Genomic DNA, 18,428 nt, shown 5'->3' on the forward strand with positions numbered 1-18,428 from the left:
GAGTATACATGGAGTCATCAATGAACCGATGTTGTCCTCGATCTGACGGGATTTTTAAACCTGCTCGATCAACAGTTTTGGGGCAAATATCGATCATAGAAGCCCGTCGGAGGGCCCCATACACTGCCCAATAAGCGGTCAACTTTTTATATTGGCCTATGTATGGCCACCTTTAGCCGTTAAGTGTACATAAAATAATTCTTTAGAGCCCATGAATGCTATGTCAATTGCAGTGAGAGGTGTATATGCATTTAAACAATGGATTAGTAAACATTCTCCAAAAAGGAACAGCTGGAGTAATGGCACATCCCTTGAGTATATTTTGTTCTTTGCTGATCTCCACAAAAGGAGCAATAACGGGAAATTACAGGCATTAGATCATCCTCATGGAAATAATAGCTAGAAATCAGCTGTCATAACAAAGTCACAATGTTAATATTTTTGGGCATTTAGAAAAACAAAGTGGTACAGTTACAACTATGTTAATATTTTAGCATAACCTGTTTGTATATAGTCCATAAGGAAACAGACTCAAGGAAGATACTACAGGTAGGGGATACGTTATCCGGAAACCAATTATCCAGAAAACTCTGAATAACGGAATGGCCATCTCCCATAGACTACATTATAATCAAATAATCCGAAATGTTAAAAATTATATCCTTTTCTCTGTAATAATAAAACAGTACCTTGTACTAAGATATAATTAGTACAAACTAAGATATAATTAATCCTTATTGGAAGCAAAACAAGTCTATTGGGTTTATTTAATGTTTACATGATTTTCTAGTTAACTTAAGATATGAAGATCCAAATTACAGAAAAAGCCATTATTATCCAGAAAATCACTGGTCCTGAGCATTCTGGATAACAGATCCCATACCTGTACCACACAACACTTTATAGAGATATTTATAGAGAGATAGTAGTTCACCTTTACAAATTGAAGTGTTTCCATGTAGTTTATCACATATACTTTTTTTCCAGAAATGTTTCTTTTATTTTTGTGTAGCTTTATGTAGCTTTTCAGTAGCTTTATGAAATGGCAGCAGCTATTTATCAACATACAGGGGTAAAATCCAAGAAAATGTAAAATCAGGGAAATGTATTATGTATAATATAGAGGTGGGACCTCAAAACAATAATGTAAAATGAGGGAAAACTTAAAATCAGGGGATGCAAAATAGAGGTTCCATTGTATACCTGAATTTTTAAGTAGCTACAATACAGAACAGATGCTCTAACGCATACATATGAAACCATTATTAAAATCTTAATAAAAAGTGAAATGTACCTCTGATTTGGATGACATGTTATCCTCCATGTCTGTGTCATTTGGATCTACAATGTCTTCAAATGGGGGTAGTGACAGCTTCTTCTTGTCCATTACTTCACTTTCAACCTTTACCTTCCCAATTTTATGCACAGATTTGTCCCTAAGTGGCTTTTTGTCAGAAGATGACAATATAAGGAGTGAGGAATTAGAAAAACTTTTAACTGATGACTCAGAGTTGCTTTTTTTTCGTTTCCTGTCAAATGGGTCCTCAGAGTCTAAATGTGGAGGCCTCTTGCTAGAAAGTTTCTTTTCTTGTTGATGTCCAGTGGATACAGTAAGAATATTATTGTTCTCACACCTTGGCTCTTTTGACATGGGTTTAGGCTCCTTAAAGGCCATTTTAGGGACTATTTTTTCTTCTTTCAGTGGTTTGTTTTCTTTGGGTTTTTTTGAGGATTCTTTGGAAGATTTATTATGTTCCCTGGATGGTTCTTTGAAGGCACTTCTATGCTCTTTTGAGTCTTTTGATGATTTTTCTTTGTGCTCCTTTGATGACTTGTGGGGTTTTGAAAAGCTAATGCTGTTGCTGCTGTTGTTTATACTAACAAGTTTATTTGGGTCCTGTTTAAGAGAAAAAAACTGTTACTGGTCTTATACACAATAAAATTAATTTCCCACTATTGATTTTATCAGTAGGCTTTTTTTTGTTCTGTGATGTTGGATTAAGGTAACAAAAAAATGCTTTGCTTGACCACAAACCCTGCAACAGTGAGAGTCAAATGAGACTGTAGTTTAAAAGTACAGCAGAAAATATTCCCACAGCAATAGTTGGTAGCAATAGTTGGCAGTGTAGGCAATAGCCTCAATCCAGGCTTTCACGGTACAGTGTACCACTAGTTTGTCACAGTAGCACTGTGGTGTCTTGCTCTCATCACAGGCAAGCAATGGACTCTGGAAATTTAGTATTAATATATACAATCATGTGCCTTTTAGGGAAAGGCTTCTACAGAGTTCCCCAGCAAATGTTTAGCTCACATTTGTTTGTCAGGCAGCAAACATGGTTAGAAACCCTCCCCTGGCCCAAGTATCACAGACTTTGGCTCATAGTCAACTAAGGTGTCTTGTATGTGTTGGAGGCTGAAGATGAGCCAGGAGGAACTTCTGTGGTTGCAGAGATACTTGAAGAGCATATCCTACCTTACTATTTATTAAAAGTGTTAGTATCACCAAAGTGTGCTTTAAAAGAGACCAATAAATACCGTTTAGCAAAATGGTATCCTGATGGCTTGGTTCCGTGCATACAATAAAAAAAAACAGGCCTCATTTTCAGTTAAAACATTCCCCATACTAAAAATATAAATGCAGATTTATATGGCACTTTGTGGAGAATTAGGATTCACTGGACACTTCAACCTGCACCTGCATATGATCCCTCTTTATAAATCAGGTATATTTTTCCTCAACACTTACCTTGGATCCATGAGATGATTTGCTCTTTTTTACGTCTGAAAATGACAATGAGTTACAGGGAAGGCTGGGAAGATGGAGGCTGGTTCCTGAAGAGAAAGAAGTTCCCTCTGACATGACCATAATCTGCAAGAAGGGAAAAATTATGAATACTTGGTTAGGATTAAAAGGTTACTGACATTTATATTAAAAATAAAAAGCATCACTGTGTTAACCCAAAACCTGATTTTCCAGGCTCAACTCAGAAAGGCTGGAAGGGGCTGGGTGGGAGGGGGTGTTGCTACCTGCATTCTACTATATAAACCATCTAACTTCACATCTTGAACTGGAAAAAAAAATGTTCAGGTGGTTATAATTTTTTTTTAAATTAATTGGTGCTGTTAAAGGAAAACTATAACCCCCCCCCCCGAACAATGTAGGTCACTATAAAAATATATTGAATAAGCTCATATGTAAAACCCTACTTCATCTAAATAAATTATTTTCATAATAATATACTTTTTTTTAGTAGTATGTGCCATTGGGTAAACATAAATAGAAAATTGCCATTTTAAAAAATAAGGGCCGCCTACTGGAATCATAGGATTTACAGTGCACACAAACAAACTATACATGTTAGGTCACATGAGCCAATTAACAGACAGAGTTCTGTCTTTTGCTTCCACACTTCTTCCTGTTACAGTTAGAGTTGCAGTATTTATGGTCAGGTGATCTCTGAGACAGCACACAGACCAACACAAAATGGTGGTTAAAGGCAAGAAATGTAAAAGGGCAATATTTACTTAAATATATATACCAGTTTGGTTAGATTATTTAAAATGCCACTTAATATGATCTAAACTATCTGTTGCTTAAGTATTCATTTGGGGGGTATCGTTTTCCTTTAAGTAAAAGGTAAATGCATCTGTACATTAAGTGCGGATGTGTATGCATATGTAAGCAGAGGAAACTTGGGAGCTATCAGCACCCTGAACGTGGTGGGTACATCCAGGCTTCTCAATAGATATTAGCTCTCAAAGTAATTATGCACAAATATAATTTTAATGCAGAGCACTGGATATGACACAACTTACTACTGCCAACTAAGGCTGCAACTTTTATCAGCTACACTAGGAAAAATTGTGACTGGTATTGAACCATGTGTGGTTGCAGTAACGCTGGAACAGTGGGTAAAAATTATGGCAAATTCCCTCTGAAATTGCAATGTTTTATAGTGCTTGAGATGTGTCTGTTAAAATTAATTTATTTCACTGACCTGGTTCTTTCACAGAACAATAATATAATATGCTTGCAGTCCTCTGAATCCTGAATTTTTTAACACCTACTTTATATTTAGCAGGAGTTGCTCAGCATACTTTATGGCGGAAGATCTTTACTCATTTAGAGTGTTCAAGTGCCAATAAAATGCATACTGGCTTCTTAATACATAGTTGTCTTTTTATACGTTTTAGTGATATTTAAATAAAATACTAGCTTTGTAAACAGTGTTGCTTACCCAGTATTTAGCTGTTGAGCCACACAAGAGCAATTTTATAGGATACATACAGAATGCACTTTTTATTGGACCATTCATGCAGGCGATGGTGTAAAAGGCGATGGTATATACCATATATAGCTTAGGATGTTGTAATATTGCACAGAGAATGTCCAAAACACTATTCTGACAGTGCCCACATTCAATGATATGAATGCCCTCTATCTGTCACTGCTCACATGGACAAAATGTGAACTTTAGTATTTTTGTGAATTTGTATATTTTATTCTGCCAGCAGAAAAAATGTGACATCTGCTTTATTGCTCCTTTGTCTGCACGAGAGGCACATTACAACATGTATTCTGCAATAAGAGAGAATAAAAAAAAACAACAGTAATATAGTGGGGGACCAAATGTGTCTATATTTGTTCAGGCAGTTTGGTTGATTTTGCCCACAATACCTGACCTCTAAACCTATGGTACCAGAGGTCAAGTGCTATGTTATGCCAAGGTTTGTCTGGCAACACAGGGCAAGATGAATGCATCTGGTGGGGAAACAGTTAAAGGGAAGCCAGGATATCAGCTCCCATCACTTCTTCAATCTGTATTTGTTTAGCCTATTTTCAAATTAGGACCTGAGTTGGAGAAAGAAATCCCACAAAGTATGCAGTTTTTATTGGGTTTACTGACTCAACCTTAATTAAAAAAAGATTGATTCTCCAATTGCTAGCCGGTAATCACCAGGACAATGCCATTAAATCGTAGGAAAATATGACTCAGTGAATTAGATGGTTTTTTGAATGTCAGCCACACAAAATTATTACTTTGATTACTGTGTAACCTTAAGAAAATAAACAGGGAATGAGAGAAAGAACATTAAGATGTCGCTGAAGAAATGAAACCACAATGGAAATATTTTAGCGTATAAGAATACAGAATGACTTCTGCGAAATATGTTGTGAGTAAAAATGAAACACAAAGAACTGAATGCAGAATGCATGGCATAACACATTATATGGTACACAAGATGTAACCCTCATGTCATTCCAGACACTCTTGAGATTTATAAAATACACTACCTTACTGGGTGACTGCGCTATTTAATGTTTTTTATTTGCTAGATTAAACTAGATACTCCTATGTCCTAAAGGTAAATAACTGTTCGGTTGGGAGGCATTGAAGAGCAGATATAATATAAACAAACATATATGAATAAACTACATAAAATATCCATAAAACAGTACTTAGTTACATCATGTGACACAGTGACATGTATTATAAATTATTAGTGTTCATTAATCAAGCCTAGGCCAACTGCAAAGAGAGTGTCACAAAGTGCCCTGTTTCTTGCACTTTGCCCCAAGACTTGCTGGAATGGAGCATAGACTGCAGCGTCTCCCTCTGAATGTGGTGCTGTCTGCTTCTAATGCTTTCTGACAGGCAAGTGGTTGCCAGTGTGTGGGCAACCTCTGAAATGTCTAGGGAGCACTAGAGGCTGCAAGGTGCAGAGAGGCATGTACATACACCCTTAAGTATTCTTGCATTTCAAGCAATAATACATGAACCCAATACTGTAGTGTGTGTAGCTGGGAGTCCAATAACTAGATCTTTTTTGCCATGTTAGGCCATGTTTGGAAGGCCACACACCAAGTTATATCAGACTGTCTACTATGTAATTTAATAATCGTGCTTAAAATGTTAAAAATATGGATTAAATTAGCAATAAAGTGTGTGAGCATGCAAAGTGATCTACTTGTTATTGAGCACAGCCTCTGTCTTCTAAGCAGCATAACATTAACCTTTAGTGGAAAATCCATCTGCTCTGTGTACTTTGGACTGGCAATTTTGTTTGAAGGAAATTGCTTTTGTTTGCTCACCTGTCTCTTTTCAAACAATGGACACTTGGTTTATCTTTTGAAACACTGCATTATTTCTGCTCTATAAGCAACATTTATTCCAATTCAACAAATTCCCATTGACATTTTACTGCTGTTAAGGAAGCTTGCCAGGTAGAATAAAGGCCAAATAAAGACAGAACAAAATAGCTTTTATAGACTGCTTTTTTTTTTCTTTACAGAAAATATGTCCTTTTCCTGTTGCCAGCTGCAAATAGATCCCCTATGGCACACTCTACTTTGCTTACTTAGCAATGTATTTCTACCACAGTGGGGCATGGGACGAATAACTGTGCCAGGGAAAGAGACAGAGGGCAAACCACCAAATGCTTACTAGACACTATATTAGCTCATGAAACTACAGGCCTATTTTGATTCAACCTGCTCTTCTCCCCATGGCTAAAATACAGCACCTATGAATTTTTATCCTTGGCCCCCAGTTTTAAATAAAGGATGAAGAGTGGTCTGTGCAAGTCTGTAGCTGTAAGAGGTTCCCAGTTTCCAGGAATATTCTTTCTTCAGAACATTGAGAATAGAAAATGTTTTGATTGCACAGAAAGAGGACATACAGTACTTTACAACCAATACATTGTGCTCATAGTTTACAGTGATAATAACATATAGACAGACATTATATACCCCTTGTTGATTTATTTGAAAGTAAGTTTTACTCACTCCTCCCGCCTTAAGAAGTTTCCTACGGAACTCCTCAGTGGGGTTATTGAAGGTGAGTTTTTCACAGCGAAGATGGTTCACAGGTGGGTGCCCTTCAAGGTGCAGAAATAAGTCATAGTCAAAACGGACTTTCTTAGGCTCTTCCTAGGATAAGAACAGGTTGGAAATCAACAAACAGTTTTCTACAGGAGCACGTAAATATATTTTGGTAGCTGTAACTTCAAATGCTATGTATGCTTTATTATGAAGTCCATCGATCAAGTGAATTAATGAGTACTTAAAATATACTCATTTATAGGCTCACAAGTGACATAATCAGAGAAACGGCTATTACAAAATTGGCAGAAGCTTCTGAAATGGTACACTCCAGCAGTTAAAGATGTGTGTAAAAGTTTCCATGTCCTTCAAGCATTTTTAAACCTGCATGATGACTTTAACATGCAGTAATACATTTGCTTTTATTTTGGACGCTCTAAAAATAATAAAAATTTATTTAGGATGATGACTGCCTCAAACATAACCCAAACTGAAACTGATAAGAGTATCAAACTTACTGAAAAGGTGGTGAAAGGTGCTGCTGGACCAGGGTACATAAGTGCAGAGTGCCTGTTCCCAGTCCCCCTCTGGCAACTGAATCTGGGCACATGTGAAGTACAGCAGGGCTACACTGTGCATGTGCCTGCCCATGGCAACACAGAGGATACCTGGGAGTAGGCAGGAAGATACTAGCTGCACACTCTGCAATAATGTATCTGGTGCCAGTGCATTTTTTTTAAAGAAGGGGCACCAACCAGTATAAGAAGTAATTATAGTCACTGGGCCAGGGTCGGACTGCCCTAGTCTGATGTGTGCCTAACAGTCACTCGCCCACCTCTACTGCATTAGATACTGAGATAGGGTATCCTGTTACCCCACTTACATGCTACCTCATGTCCCCACAACGGGTGTGGGCAGTTCTATAGGAGTTGGCCCAACCAGGGAATAAAACATACAGGAGCCTGTTGTTTCAACCAGAGAGCCATTTTATCTTCCCAGGTGTGTTCCCTATGACTTTGATGTCATCAAGGTGGGCGGGTTCTATTATCACGTAGCCTCTCTTTGGCTATTTATGCTGAACTCACACACTGCACTGGGTTTCCTTGACAAAGGTTCCTGTGTGGGACCGAAACCTTGGATGAATAAACATTTTTTCTTTTTTTGACACCTATTGTCTGTATTTTGCTTAAAATCCTGCGAGTGCCATCACTTTTCATTTTGTATTTATTCCCAGGTCTCGATTACATTCAGGGTGTGCGGCTCACACACACACCGCTTTATATATATATATATATATATAATTTTAAACAGAATGTATGCACATGTATATACAATATAGAAAAACACAATAAAATATATTCAAACAGCAAAATGTGCCCTACTTCTTTGAGTTAGAATTGGGTCAAATAGGGTACACTACAAAATAAAGCAAAGACTATGTAAATTTGTGTTCCCTGAACCCTAGCATCTTCTATCAAATGTGGCTGCCCATATCTAACTCTAGCACATAGCCCATTTAGATTAGTATGCCCCCTGCTACAGCTTTTCCTGAATCCTCCAGGGCCAGAGAAAAGTTTTGTAGTTTTCTGACAAGCAAATAAATGCTGGGCAACAGAATGTGAAATAATTATATTAAAATACTGTATACAAGTAAGTACTTTGCAGAAGCAAATTAAAACTGAGGTGTAAAGAAAGGTGGGTGACTAGTCACTCTTTATTACACCAATAAGTAAAAAGGTAAATAGCATACCTTATTTTTAAAGTAGACCTCTATTGGCAAAATAAAACCAGCATATCCGGATTCTTCTACTTTGTACGGTGGGTCTTTGCACACTGAAACCAAGGAGCAAAATAACATTAGAAACAGGGCAACAGTAATAAAACTGTAGTACAGCTTCAATTTGTTTTTGTCAAAAATAAATCATATCAACGGCACTAGCTGGTTTAAATCAAGTTTAATTTAATCAAATTCTAAAAATCTATAGAAACCATTACTCTAAAACAGATTTAAAAAATATGTTGCGTCAGAAAGAAAATGACCCAGAGAGAGAAAGAACCCTTTACCCAAACTTCAAATGATGGCTTTATTTTACTTCTAAGACAAGTAATGTTAAAAATGAAAAAATACAATTTTACAAAATTTTTACAATTTCGTAGAACGATTAATTAGAAATGTTATAGAATAAAAGAAAACCTGCAGGAAAAGAGGATACGTTCAGCTATAATAAAGGTTTTATATGAAATAGTTCATCATGATTTATTTACATGCTGCCAGCAAGTTACATAGCGCTTTACATTAATTCAGTGATCCGCAACTAGTGGCTCGTGAGCAGCATGATGCTTACCAAGCCCTTGGATGTTGCTCCCAGTGCCTCAAACTTATGCTTATTTTTTTAATTCCAAGCTTGAAGGCAAGTTTTAGTTGCATAAAACAAAGCCAAACTTTAGGCTGCCAGTCCACATAGGGGCTACCAAATACCAAATCACAAAACTTATTTTGCACCAGCCAGTAACATCTTGCTCCCCAATTATTTTTACATCTGAAAGTACAGGTTAAAAAAAAAAAAGGGTTGGGACCCTCATATTAATTTATAACAACCAGGGTTCTTAAAATAATTTAACAAACAGGTTACAGAAAAAAATAATTGGTCAGACGGCCCTGCTCACAAGAGCTAACTATATTTCTGTCTATGCACTGTCTTTATGTGTTCAAAACAAAAATGGCATTGGCTAACGTTATGATCATTTTAAGCCCACATGAAGTTAAAAAAGTTGAGAACATTTGAAAATAAGAACGTTTTTTTTACCATGTCCATTAAGTCTCAGTTCTCCCAAGAAACCTGCTTATCTTAAATAGTTCCAATTGTATCCTTATCTTACATTGTTACTAATGCATCTAAGTGCAGGTGCTGAATATTCTGGGATCTCTGCCAAAAAGACTCATTTAATTTTCAGAATAATTTTATCTTTTTCTCGCATCAATGCAGGAAATCAATCTGGGACTGCGGGCTGAGCTGTCAAAATTGGTACTGTCCTGCAAAAAACAGGACAGTTTGGAGGTATGCAGAACTACTCCTCCTATATTTATCTCAGCACTAGGTGCCGTTCTCTTTTCCAGCTTTAGTTTACTAAATACCACCAATTAGAAAGACTGATTAATAAGTAAAAACACACACTAGCTTAGATGAATGGTCTTTGCAGCTTCCAGAGTTACTGCACCTGACCAGAAATACTGCAACTCTAACTGTAATAGGAAGAAGTGTGGAAGCAAAAGACAGAACTCTGTCTGTTAATTGGCTCATGTGACCTAACAAGTATAGTTTGTTGGTATGTTTGTGTACACAATGAATTGTACGATCCCAGGGGCGGCCCTTATTTTTTAAAATGGCAGTTTTCTATTTATGATTACCCAATGGCACATACTACTAGAAAAGTATATTATTATGAAAATGGTTTATTTACATGAAGCAGGGTTTTACATATGAACTGTTTTATGCAATATCTTTTTATAGAGACCTACATTACACACAATAAAAAATGCCAAGTAAAATCAATATAAATGGGATACAGTTCACATTAAACTTACAAATCTTATATTTATTATATGAACAGTGTATTGAGCATTGCAATGATAATACTTTCATGTACTACCAACAGATGTCCTTCCTAATGGAAATAAGCTGGCTTCTACAAATGCAAGTCTGGGATGCTCACATTTATACAATTCAACAAAACTGTGCATCAACCTAGCTAACATTAAAATAAGAATTAACAAATATGAGGATTGCAACATTCGCCAAATACTACAATCCTGCACCCACCTCCATGTGCCCAGTGAGAAACATACTCATAGTGGGTTACATAGGATTTCCAGTTAGTCTTTCGCACATGCAAATAAGTACCCTGGGAAAAGAATTGGTATCTGAAAGAAGCAGAAGGCTGCTGGCATGTCTACACTATAATAGGAGAACACAATGATATTTTATTTCTTTTAACATTTAACATTTTTTCTATAGAAGGGGGTGGGAAAAAAGCAACTCACTTGTATATAAGTATAGTATAGTTACTTGTGTTATAAACAGTATTTTGCCACAAAATGGAAAATTAAATATCTCCCTCTGATTGCCAGGGGCCCCCCACTTTTGGCTATTTGTGTGAACAGTCCTAATTTCATACATGCATTTTTAAAGGTCAAAACAATGTTCGTAGTGCCATTTTATAAATGATGGGCATTTTGGACAGCGTAATCTCAGTTCTTAATGACACCATGGTTTTATATTATCTACAGCACCCTGGAGTCAGTATTTGGGATACACTGCTAGAGGAAGTAAGTTTACTTAATATACATTCTGTAATTTGTTTCTAGTATTTTTAGATTTGTTCAAAAATCCGCTACATATGCAACTAGGAAGGAACACCCTTGGCACAACTATGACAATGCTTATAGGGTTTAGGCAGACTCTGTGAAACTGTTTGTGTACTATGAGTTAGTCCCTGCTACAGCCAATAAAAAGAAAAAATATTTATTTAAACTAAAAGCTAGGTAATATCCGCTTATTAAATACAGCTAAGGTAGCCCTTATCTGGAAACCCGATATTCAGAAAGCTCAGACTATAAGAAAGGCCATTTACCAAAGAATCCATTGTATGCAATCGTTACATTTTAAAAAACAAACAAAAAAACATTGCTTTTTCTCTGTATGGGACCCGTTATCCACAATGTATGGAAAATTATTTAAACATGAATTAAACCCAATATGATTGTTTTGTCTCCATTAAGTATTGATTATAATTTAGTTTGGCTCCAGTACAAGGTATTCATGATGTGCAGGCTGGCCTGATACCTGCAGGTTGGGCAGGTTTGGGCTGACCTCGCTGCACCTCTTGCGGTCACAGGAGGGCTCGGGCTGCTCGCTCAGGTCTATAAATGTTGGGTTGGTTTGGGTTTTTCTCTACCCGCACATTACTAAAAGGTATTGTTTTTTCGTTACAGTAACGGAAATCACTTTTAACAATGTTAATTATTTGATTAAAATGGAGTCTATGTGAGATGGTCTTCACGTAATTTGGTGTTTCTGGATAAAGGATTTTTGGATAAAGGATTTTTAGATAAAGGTTCCCATACTTGTAATAACAAAACACTACCACATGTACTTGATGTTTACTAAGCGGATTGAATCCATATTGGGTTTATTTAATGTTTAAATGTTTTTTTAGTAAAAATAAGGTATGAAGATCCAAATTATGGAAATCCACTTATCCAAAAAATGCCAGGGGTCAAGTATTCTGGATAAGGGGTAACTGTTACCCCTTTAAGTTATGCTTTGGTAACATTTTCTGTCCCCCTTAGCATAGACATGTACAGGTAAGATTACAAAGGAACGGCTGTTGTAGTATTTTTTATAGTATTTTCTATACAAAAGTTTTATCTTACTAAGCCTTTGGTTTATTAAACAGACCTACAGCTTGGCAAAATTCCCAAAATGTAAAAAGAAAAAAAATGGCTTAAATGAAACCATATTTATGGGCTTTGGCAAGATTTTCTCTTATCTGATAAGAGAGACGGCCTGGGGGCAGAAATATAGAACTTAACAACCCTAAGGGCAATGGCACACTTAGCACTCTGTCACCCATGGGAGATCATTTACAATTGGCAAACCCAATTCTTCTTGATTAACAGTTAATTTTCTATGCTTTGTCTCCAGCAGGAGAGTCAAGCGAGCTACAAAGAAACATGAGTGCCAATGTCCTAGCCCAATCATATGCACAGGTCAGACAGTCCTCCTCAAATAAATGATAAGTCCCTGCAGAAACATACAGAACAGTTTCTTTACATGAACATCTGAAAATTACATTTAGTCAGGATATCTGTAGAAGTTTTAAGGTTTAAAAATCTATAAATAAAAATCTAAAGTTGCTTCGGGAGCATTAGAGAAGGAAACTTCAAACAGCAAAGTAAACCAATGACCCAACAATGTATAAGAATTTAATCTGGGATATGGGTTCTTTTTACAATGGAGTCTTAGATCTTACTATGATCTTTCTATTTTTTTTTATATATCATAGCATTTAAAATTATTATCAAAGGGATTCTGTCGTGATTTTGAAGGTGTCGTTTTTATTTCTAAATTACACTGCAAATAATTCACTCAAACGATATGAAATTTCATTCCTGACCAGCAAGTGTATTTTTTTTTATTTGTAATATTGGTGTGTAGGCACCCATCACAGGTCATTCTGCCTGGTCATGTGCTATCAGAAAGAGCCAGCACTTTAGAATGGAACTGCTTTCTGGCAGGTTGTTGTTTCTCCTTCTCAATGTAACTAAAGGTGTCTCAGTGGGACCTGGATTTTACTATTGAGTGTTGTTCTTATATCGAACAGGCAACTGTTATCTTATGTTAGGGAGCTGTTATCTGGTTACCTTCCCATTCTGTTGTTAGCTGCTGGAGGGGGGAAAGGGGGGGGCCTGATATAACTCCAACTTGCAGTACAGCAGTAAAGAGTGACTGAAGTTTATCAGAGCACAAGTCACATGACTAGGAGCAGTTAGTCAGATTTCAAAATTAAATATAAAAAATCTGTTTGCTCTTTTGAGAAACGGATTTCAGTGCAGAATTCTGCTGGAGCAGCACTATTATCTGATTTGTTTTGAAAAAAACATGTATTCCTGTGACAGTATCCCTTTAAGGAAATTATGTGTTAAACTACTACCAGGTTCATAAAAACAGCTGCTTTTCTATCCAGTTTCATTTTATTAGCAAAACCCACAACACAACTTCAATAAACTCTTGTGAAGTCCTTTATTTTCGAATTCTATTCACAAACGTATCAAGGGATTTGTTACGTTAACATAGCCAAAACACTATGAAGGAAACAATCAATTTAATTACGACAGCCAAAAAAAGATATACTGCACTACAGTATCACTCAGTTGAACATGCCACACATTGGACCAATCTCTCTGGTAGCTGGATCAAACAACCGGGTCCAGTGCACACAACAAATCAATAAAAAGGTATGCACCTATTCTTTCATCCTTCCATACATTCCTTCTTCTCTCATGGGTAGACTTAAAGTGTCCATAAACTAAATATTAATTGCAGTTATATAAACCGGTCTGCTGTAATAAAAAAAAAAATACACATTCCAGTCAGTTGTAAAAAGAACAAGGCTTTATTTACTTTTGCATACTAAGTAGGGATGAACTGAATACCAGATCCTGTTGAACCTTAGGGCCTTGTCCAAATTCTAACATTGTGGATTCACTGTATCACTAATAGTAAGTATTTTCCATGTCAAATCAACCATTTAAATCTCACCCATAGACTGCAAAGGAACAATAACCTCTGTGCACTAAATTGTTTTTTTTTAAGATTTTTTTTTTTGAGTTCTTTTTCAACACAGTCTTCAACACAGCACGCAACTGCTTTAGTATTACACAAGCCAAAACGTACCAATGTTTGTATTGGTTTCATATTCTTTTCTTGTCATTAAATATATTACTGATTACCATGATATCATATTCTTTTCTTGTCATTAAATATATTACTGATTACCATGATATTTTAAACAAGGCACTCGATTTTGCAGTAGTTAAACATAAAGCCAATCCAAAAATGCTTTTAGTGAGGAAACCCCTACAGCTTCCAAATCCACTTTAACCTGTAGGAAGCAGCTCTAAAACTGCTTTCTGTGATGATCCAGACACTATTGAGTGTTAGCACTAAGTAGATCCTTTTATTTTCTATAGAGTATTACTGTTGAAGCCTTTGAACTTAGTTGTGGACCCTTGGCCCTAAATTAATCACAACAAGTTGCATATGGTTTCCATTTTACTTGATTTAAAATGTACTTTAACTGGATTTTTTTTTCCAATAAAGGAAAAAAATGTACAATAACTTGTCCTGCGGGTTGGGCAGGTTCTAGTTGATGTTTGGCCAACCACTGCAGGTTAGGGTAGGGTGCAAGTCAGACTGGGGAAGTAGACACTTTCACTGTTCCCGAAGATTCCCTGTCTTGGAACCAGAGGCATGCAAAGAAGTAGTGTACAGAGCGAGAAGACATGGGACGGGTTGGGTGCAGGTCCTACAATTTTGTGGGTTAGGGTCGGGTGCATGTTGAGTTTTTCCTGATCCGCATATCACTGGTTGAAATCAGGCCAATTTTGCACCTCGAGCCAATTGTAAAATAATTATTATCAGCACTAGCCCCTTTCATGCATTGGAAACTAGGGATGCTCTGAAGGCCAGAAGTGGCATCTTTTTGAGAGGAGCAACCATCTGTATAGAGCCTTTAATTCAGGCACACAAACAAGTTACAGATATTATGCTTCTCTTTCAAGAACACCCCCAAATGCTCTCCCAAACACTGCTTGAGTTTCAGAGTTTATAAAGTGTAACTTTTAGTTTTGCCGAGCCACATGCATCACTGTACAATTAGCTTCAAAATGTTGTGCCACAGAATTCATGTTCTACAGCACAAAGCCTCCTAATAGGCTTGATTCTAGTGAGGAATGATCGTATGTACTGAACTATATATAACTTGAGTAAACATGTTACAAGTACAATATGCAGTAACTGTGGTGAAATCACATACACTGTCTAATGAATAAGGTATTCTGCAAATTCGGAATATTATACACATGAGTAGTGTGAGCACTCTGTAGACGCCTAGGCTGCTGCAAATGCAATGCAGACACACATGGTACATATTAAATCTCCTCTGGGAAAATAGAAGTTTATTGATGTGAGGGGTGAGTGAAGGGGGTATAACTTAAAACAATATAATTCAAAAATGGCAAAGCTGTAAGTGGTTTATTAAAAGGTCTTTGACTGCAGTAACAGATGCGATCAAAATATCAAATTCTACCATGAGGGTCATGCTGGAACACACAATTACGAGCCAAGAATTTGTGCAGTGTTGAAGGAGGCCAGTCAGACATTTCTGTTTTCAGATGTATTTTGTTATATCTTTTTTCCTGCTAAGCATTGTATGACAGGTTAAGGTCTGCGAAAAATCACATCAAATGGTTTTGATGTCTCAAGCTGAATTCAGAGTTAAGTATGTAAGTGTATAAAAGATTTTTAGCTATATATTTAGGGGGTTATTTATCAAAGGTCGAGTTGTTTTAGAGGGTATTTTAGTCAAATATAAATTTTTAGGTAAAAAAAAAAAAACACGGATTTTTCGAGGCAGAGGTCCCTTGAACCATTTGAAGATGTTTGTAGCCTTCGTGATGTTTGAGGTTTTTTAGATGGGTTTCGCTCAAAAACTCAATCAATTCGAGGTTTTTTTTCTCTGCTGAAAACTCTTTTCTCTTGACTTTTCGGAGTTTCTCAAATTAACTTCACTAATTCGATTTTTTTCTTAAATTGGAAACCATTTGAGTTTCAAATTCATTCAGGGTTTAAAAAGCTCACAAAGCTCAAACATTTTATATACATATAACCCCCTTAATATATAACCGCCTTAATATACACTGTTCTTAAAAAAACCTACTGGGGCCTTGCCAGTGCATATTTATTAGAATTTACATACTTTTCAAAGTTTTCATTTATTTTCACTTTTTAAAAAGTGTAATTTATGAATCTAGTGCAGAACATTTTGGCTGAATATTCAAATACAGAAAAATAAAGAAATTATTAGATAATATTAAAGTATATTTTACATCACTAATACAGAAATAAAGGGTAACAGTGCTTTCCCCTTCCTTTGGGCCACAACATATTTCCACAAAAACACTAATCATACAAAAAACTATAGCATGTAGTAAATTAAACAAAAGATTTGTGATTTTTTAAAAAAACTGGCAAAAATATACCCGATTTTAATGAACCCTGTACTACTGGGTTGAATTAATGTTTTAAGGATATTTTAGTAGATTTAGTATGGAGATCCTAATTATGGAAACCCCCAGGTCCTGAGAATTCTGGCTAATAGGTCCCATACCTGTATATAGTTATAAACAAGATGACTTGAACACTGTGTAATTTATAATAAAGAATGACTTTCACAGCTACAAAGATATGGCTCTTAAAGAGCATCTATAACCTAAAAATTGTTTCCGCAAACAAGCCCCAGCACTGTGGAAGTGAGGAAAATAATGAGGACGTTAAAGGGGACCCATCACCCAAAAAAAATATTCAAAATCCTGTTTTCTAAGGCATAGAGACTATTTGATTGACAGCTGAGATTTTTTCAAATGCGTTTACTACAGCTATGATTGCTTTAATAAAATATAGAAATTTGATTTCATGGTTAATTTGAAAAGGACTTTTATTATACAGCTTTTTGTGTCTGAGTGACAGGTCCACTTTAAGAAACTATCTTGCTACTCTTGTGTGTATGCCATAACATGGCTACCTGACTGGAAGCTAGCTCCCTTCAGGGTTCTTGCAAGGGGTGAAGGGTGAAAAAAAATTTTTCCCTATCCAGACTGCAGGCTCCATTGAGGGAAAAAAATGTAGGTAATAGGTACCATTTAATTGCCAAGAAAATATTTGCCAGAGTGCAAACGGCAAAATGCAGCCACTAAAAATGTGTACTAAAATCTTTTTTTGCTCAGTGTTCTGTATTTTTGACATCTTTGTCAGGTATTGAATTAAAGCACAGCTTTACTCTAGCATTAAGCATGGCATCCTGTAACTACCAGTGCTGCAGCTCTCTCAGACACCAGTAGGCAACATATCAAAAGGCTACATTCCACTAAATCAGGCCAGTGGTAACACAACTAGCCATTTAAAAAAAAAAAAGAGAGAGCCATAACATAAGCCCAAAAAATAGATGTCAAATGTACTTGTGTACATTAATAAAGTAAAACTGCTGTAGCTTACAGAAACTACTAAATGTATATCAGAATATGTAAAAAAAAGTGGGGCTTAAAGAAGTAAAGCCAAGGTTACAGGAGCAATACACCAGCCGATCCCATACATAAACCAACCAATTTGTGGATTTTCCTATTGTTTTGATCAAACAGGTAACATTCTGTATGTCAGGGTCTATAAGGAGTGTGTACATTAACCACCTATAAATAGGACTAGGATCTAAATGGCTCCCATCAAGGGCTCACTTTCTAAACACAGTAGATGACGGAGAACACATGGTCAGCGTAATACAGCCGCTGCACATAGCACAGCTTTCCTATAAAATCACAAGAATTAAAATAACCTTTAATCACAGCACATTATTACACTTTTAGACTAGTTAGACACATGCATATATACTGAGGACATTGGTGTCTTTAGATGGTTAGAGCATGTTGGATTCTGGATATAATGCTGTATTTCTTTATCCTCAATATTTTGGTAAACTGTGCCAATGAACCATATGTTTATTTTTAACTAGTCAAATTGTGCTATGATATTGTGAAAACCTATTGTACTCTGAGATACCTAGCCACTTGTTTCATGCAAATATATTCATTTCAGGCTAATATCACATGAAACTCTGTCTCTGCTGATGGAAAAAAGGTGGAAGGTTTCAATTGTAATTACATTTTACTAATAACAAAGGAAATATTTTCCTAACTGTATATTGTTGCTTAGCATTTAAACATGTGCAATAACTATGGATTTCATGCATCCCGTTTAAAATTACATTTTCT

General features: G+C 36.2%; 1 protein-coding gene across 5 annotated transcripts in view; it reads right to left on the reverse strand.

Moving 5' to 3' along the window:
• Window positions 1–18,428, reverse strand: part of mllt3.L (myeloid/lymphoid or mixed-lineage leukemia; translocated to, 3 L homeolog) — a 133,165-nt gene that overhangs the window by 37,068 nt on the left and 77,669 nt on the right. For all 5 annotated transcript variants that reach the window (XM_018257491.2, XM_018257483.2, XM_041563693.1 and 2 more), the window contains exons 3-6: window positions 8,574–8,656; window positions 6,788–6,931; window positions 2,747–2,869; window positions 1,295–1,897 (exon numbers count right to left, since the gene is read on the reverse strand). In XM_018257491.2, coding sequence (XP_018112980.1) covers window positions 1,295–1,897; window positions 2,747–2,869; window positions 6,788–6,931; window positions 8,574–8,656 — 953 coding nt within the window. The remainder of the gene's footprint in view (window positions 1–1,294; window positions 1,898–2,746; window positions 2,870–6,787; window positions 6,932–8,573; window positions 8,657–18,428) is intronic.

Source organism: Xenopus laevis, chromosome 1L, assembly GCF_017654675.1.
Source record: "Xenopus laevis strain J_2021 chromosome 1L, Xenopus_laevis_v10.1, whole genome shotgun sequence".
NCBI lineage: Eukaryota > Metazoa > Chordata > Amphibia > Anura > Pipidae > Xenopus > Xenopus laevis.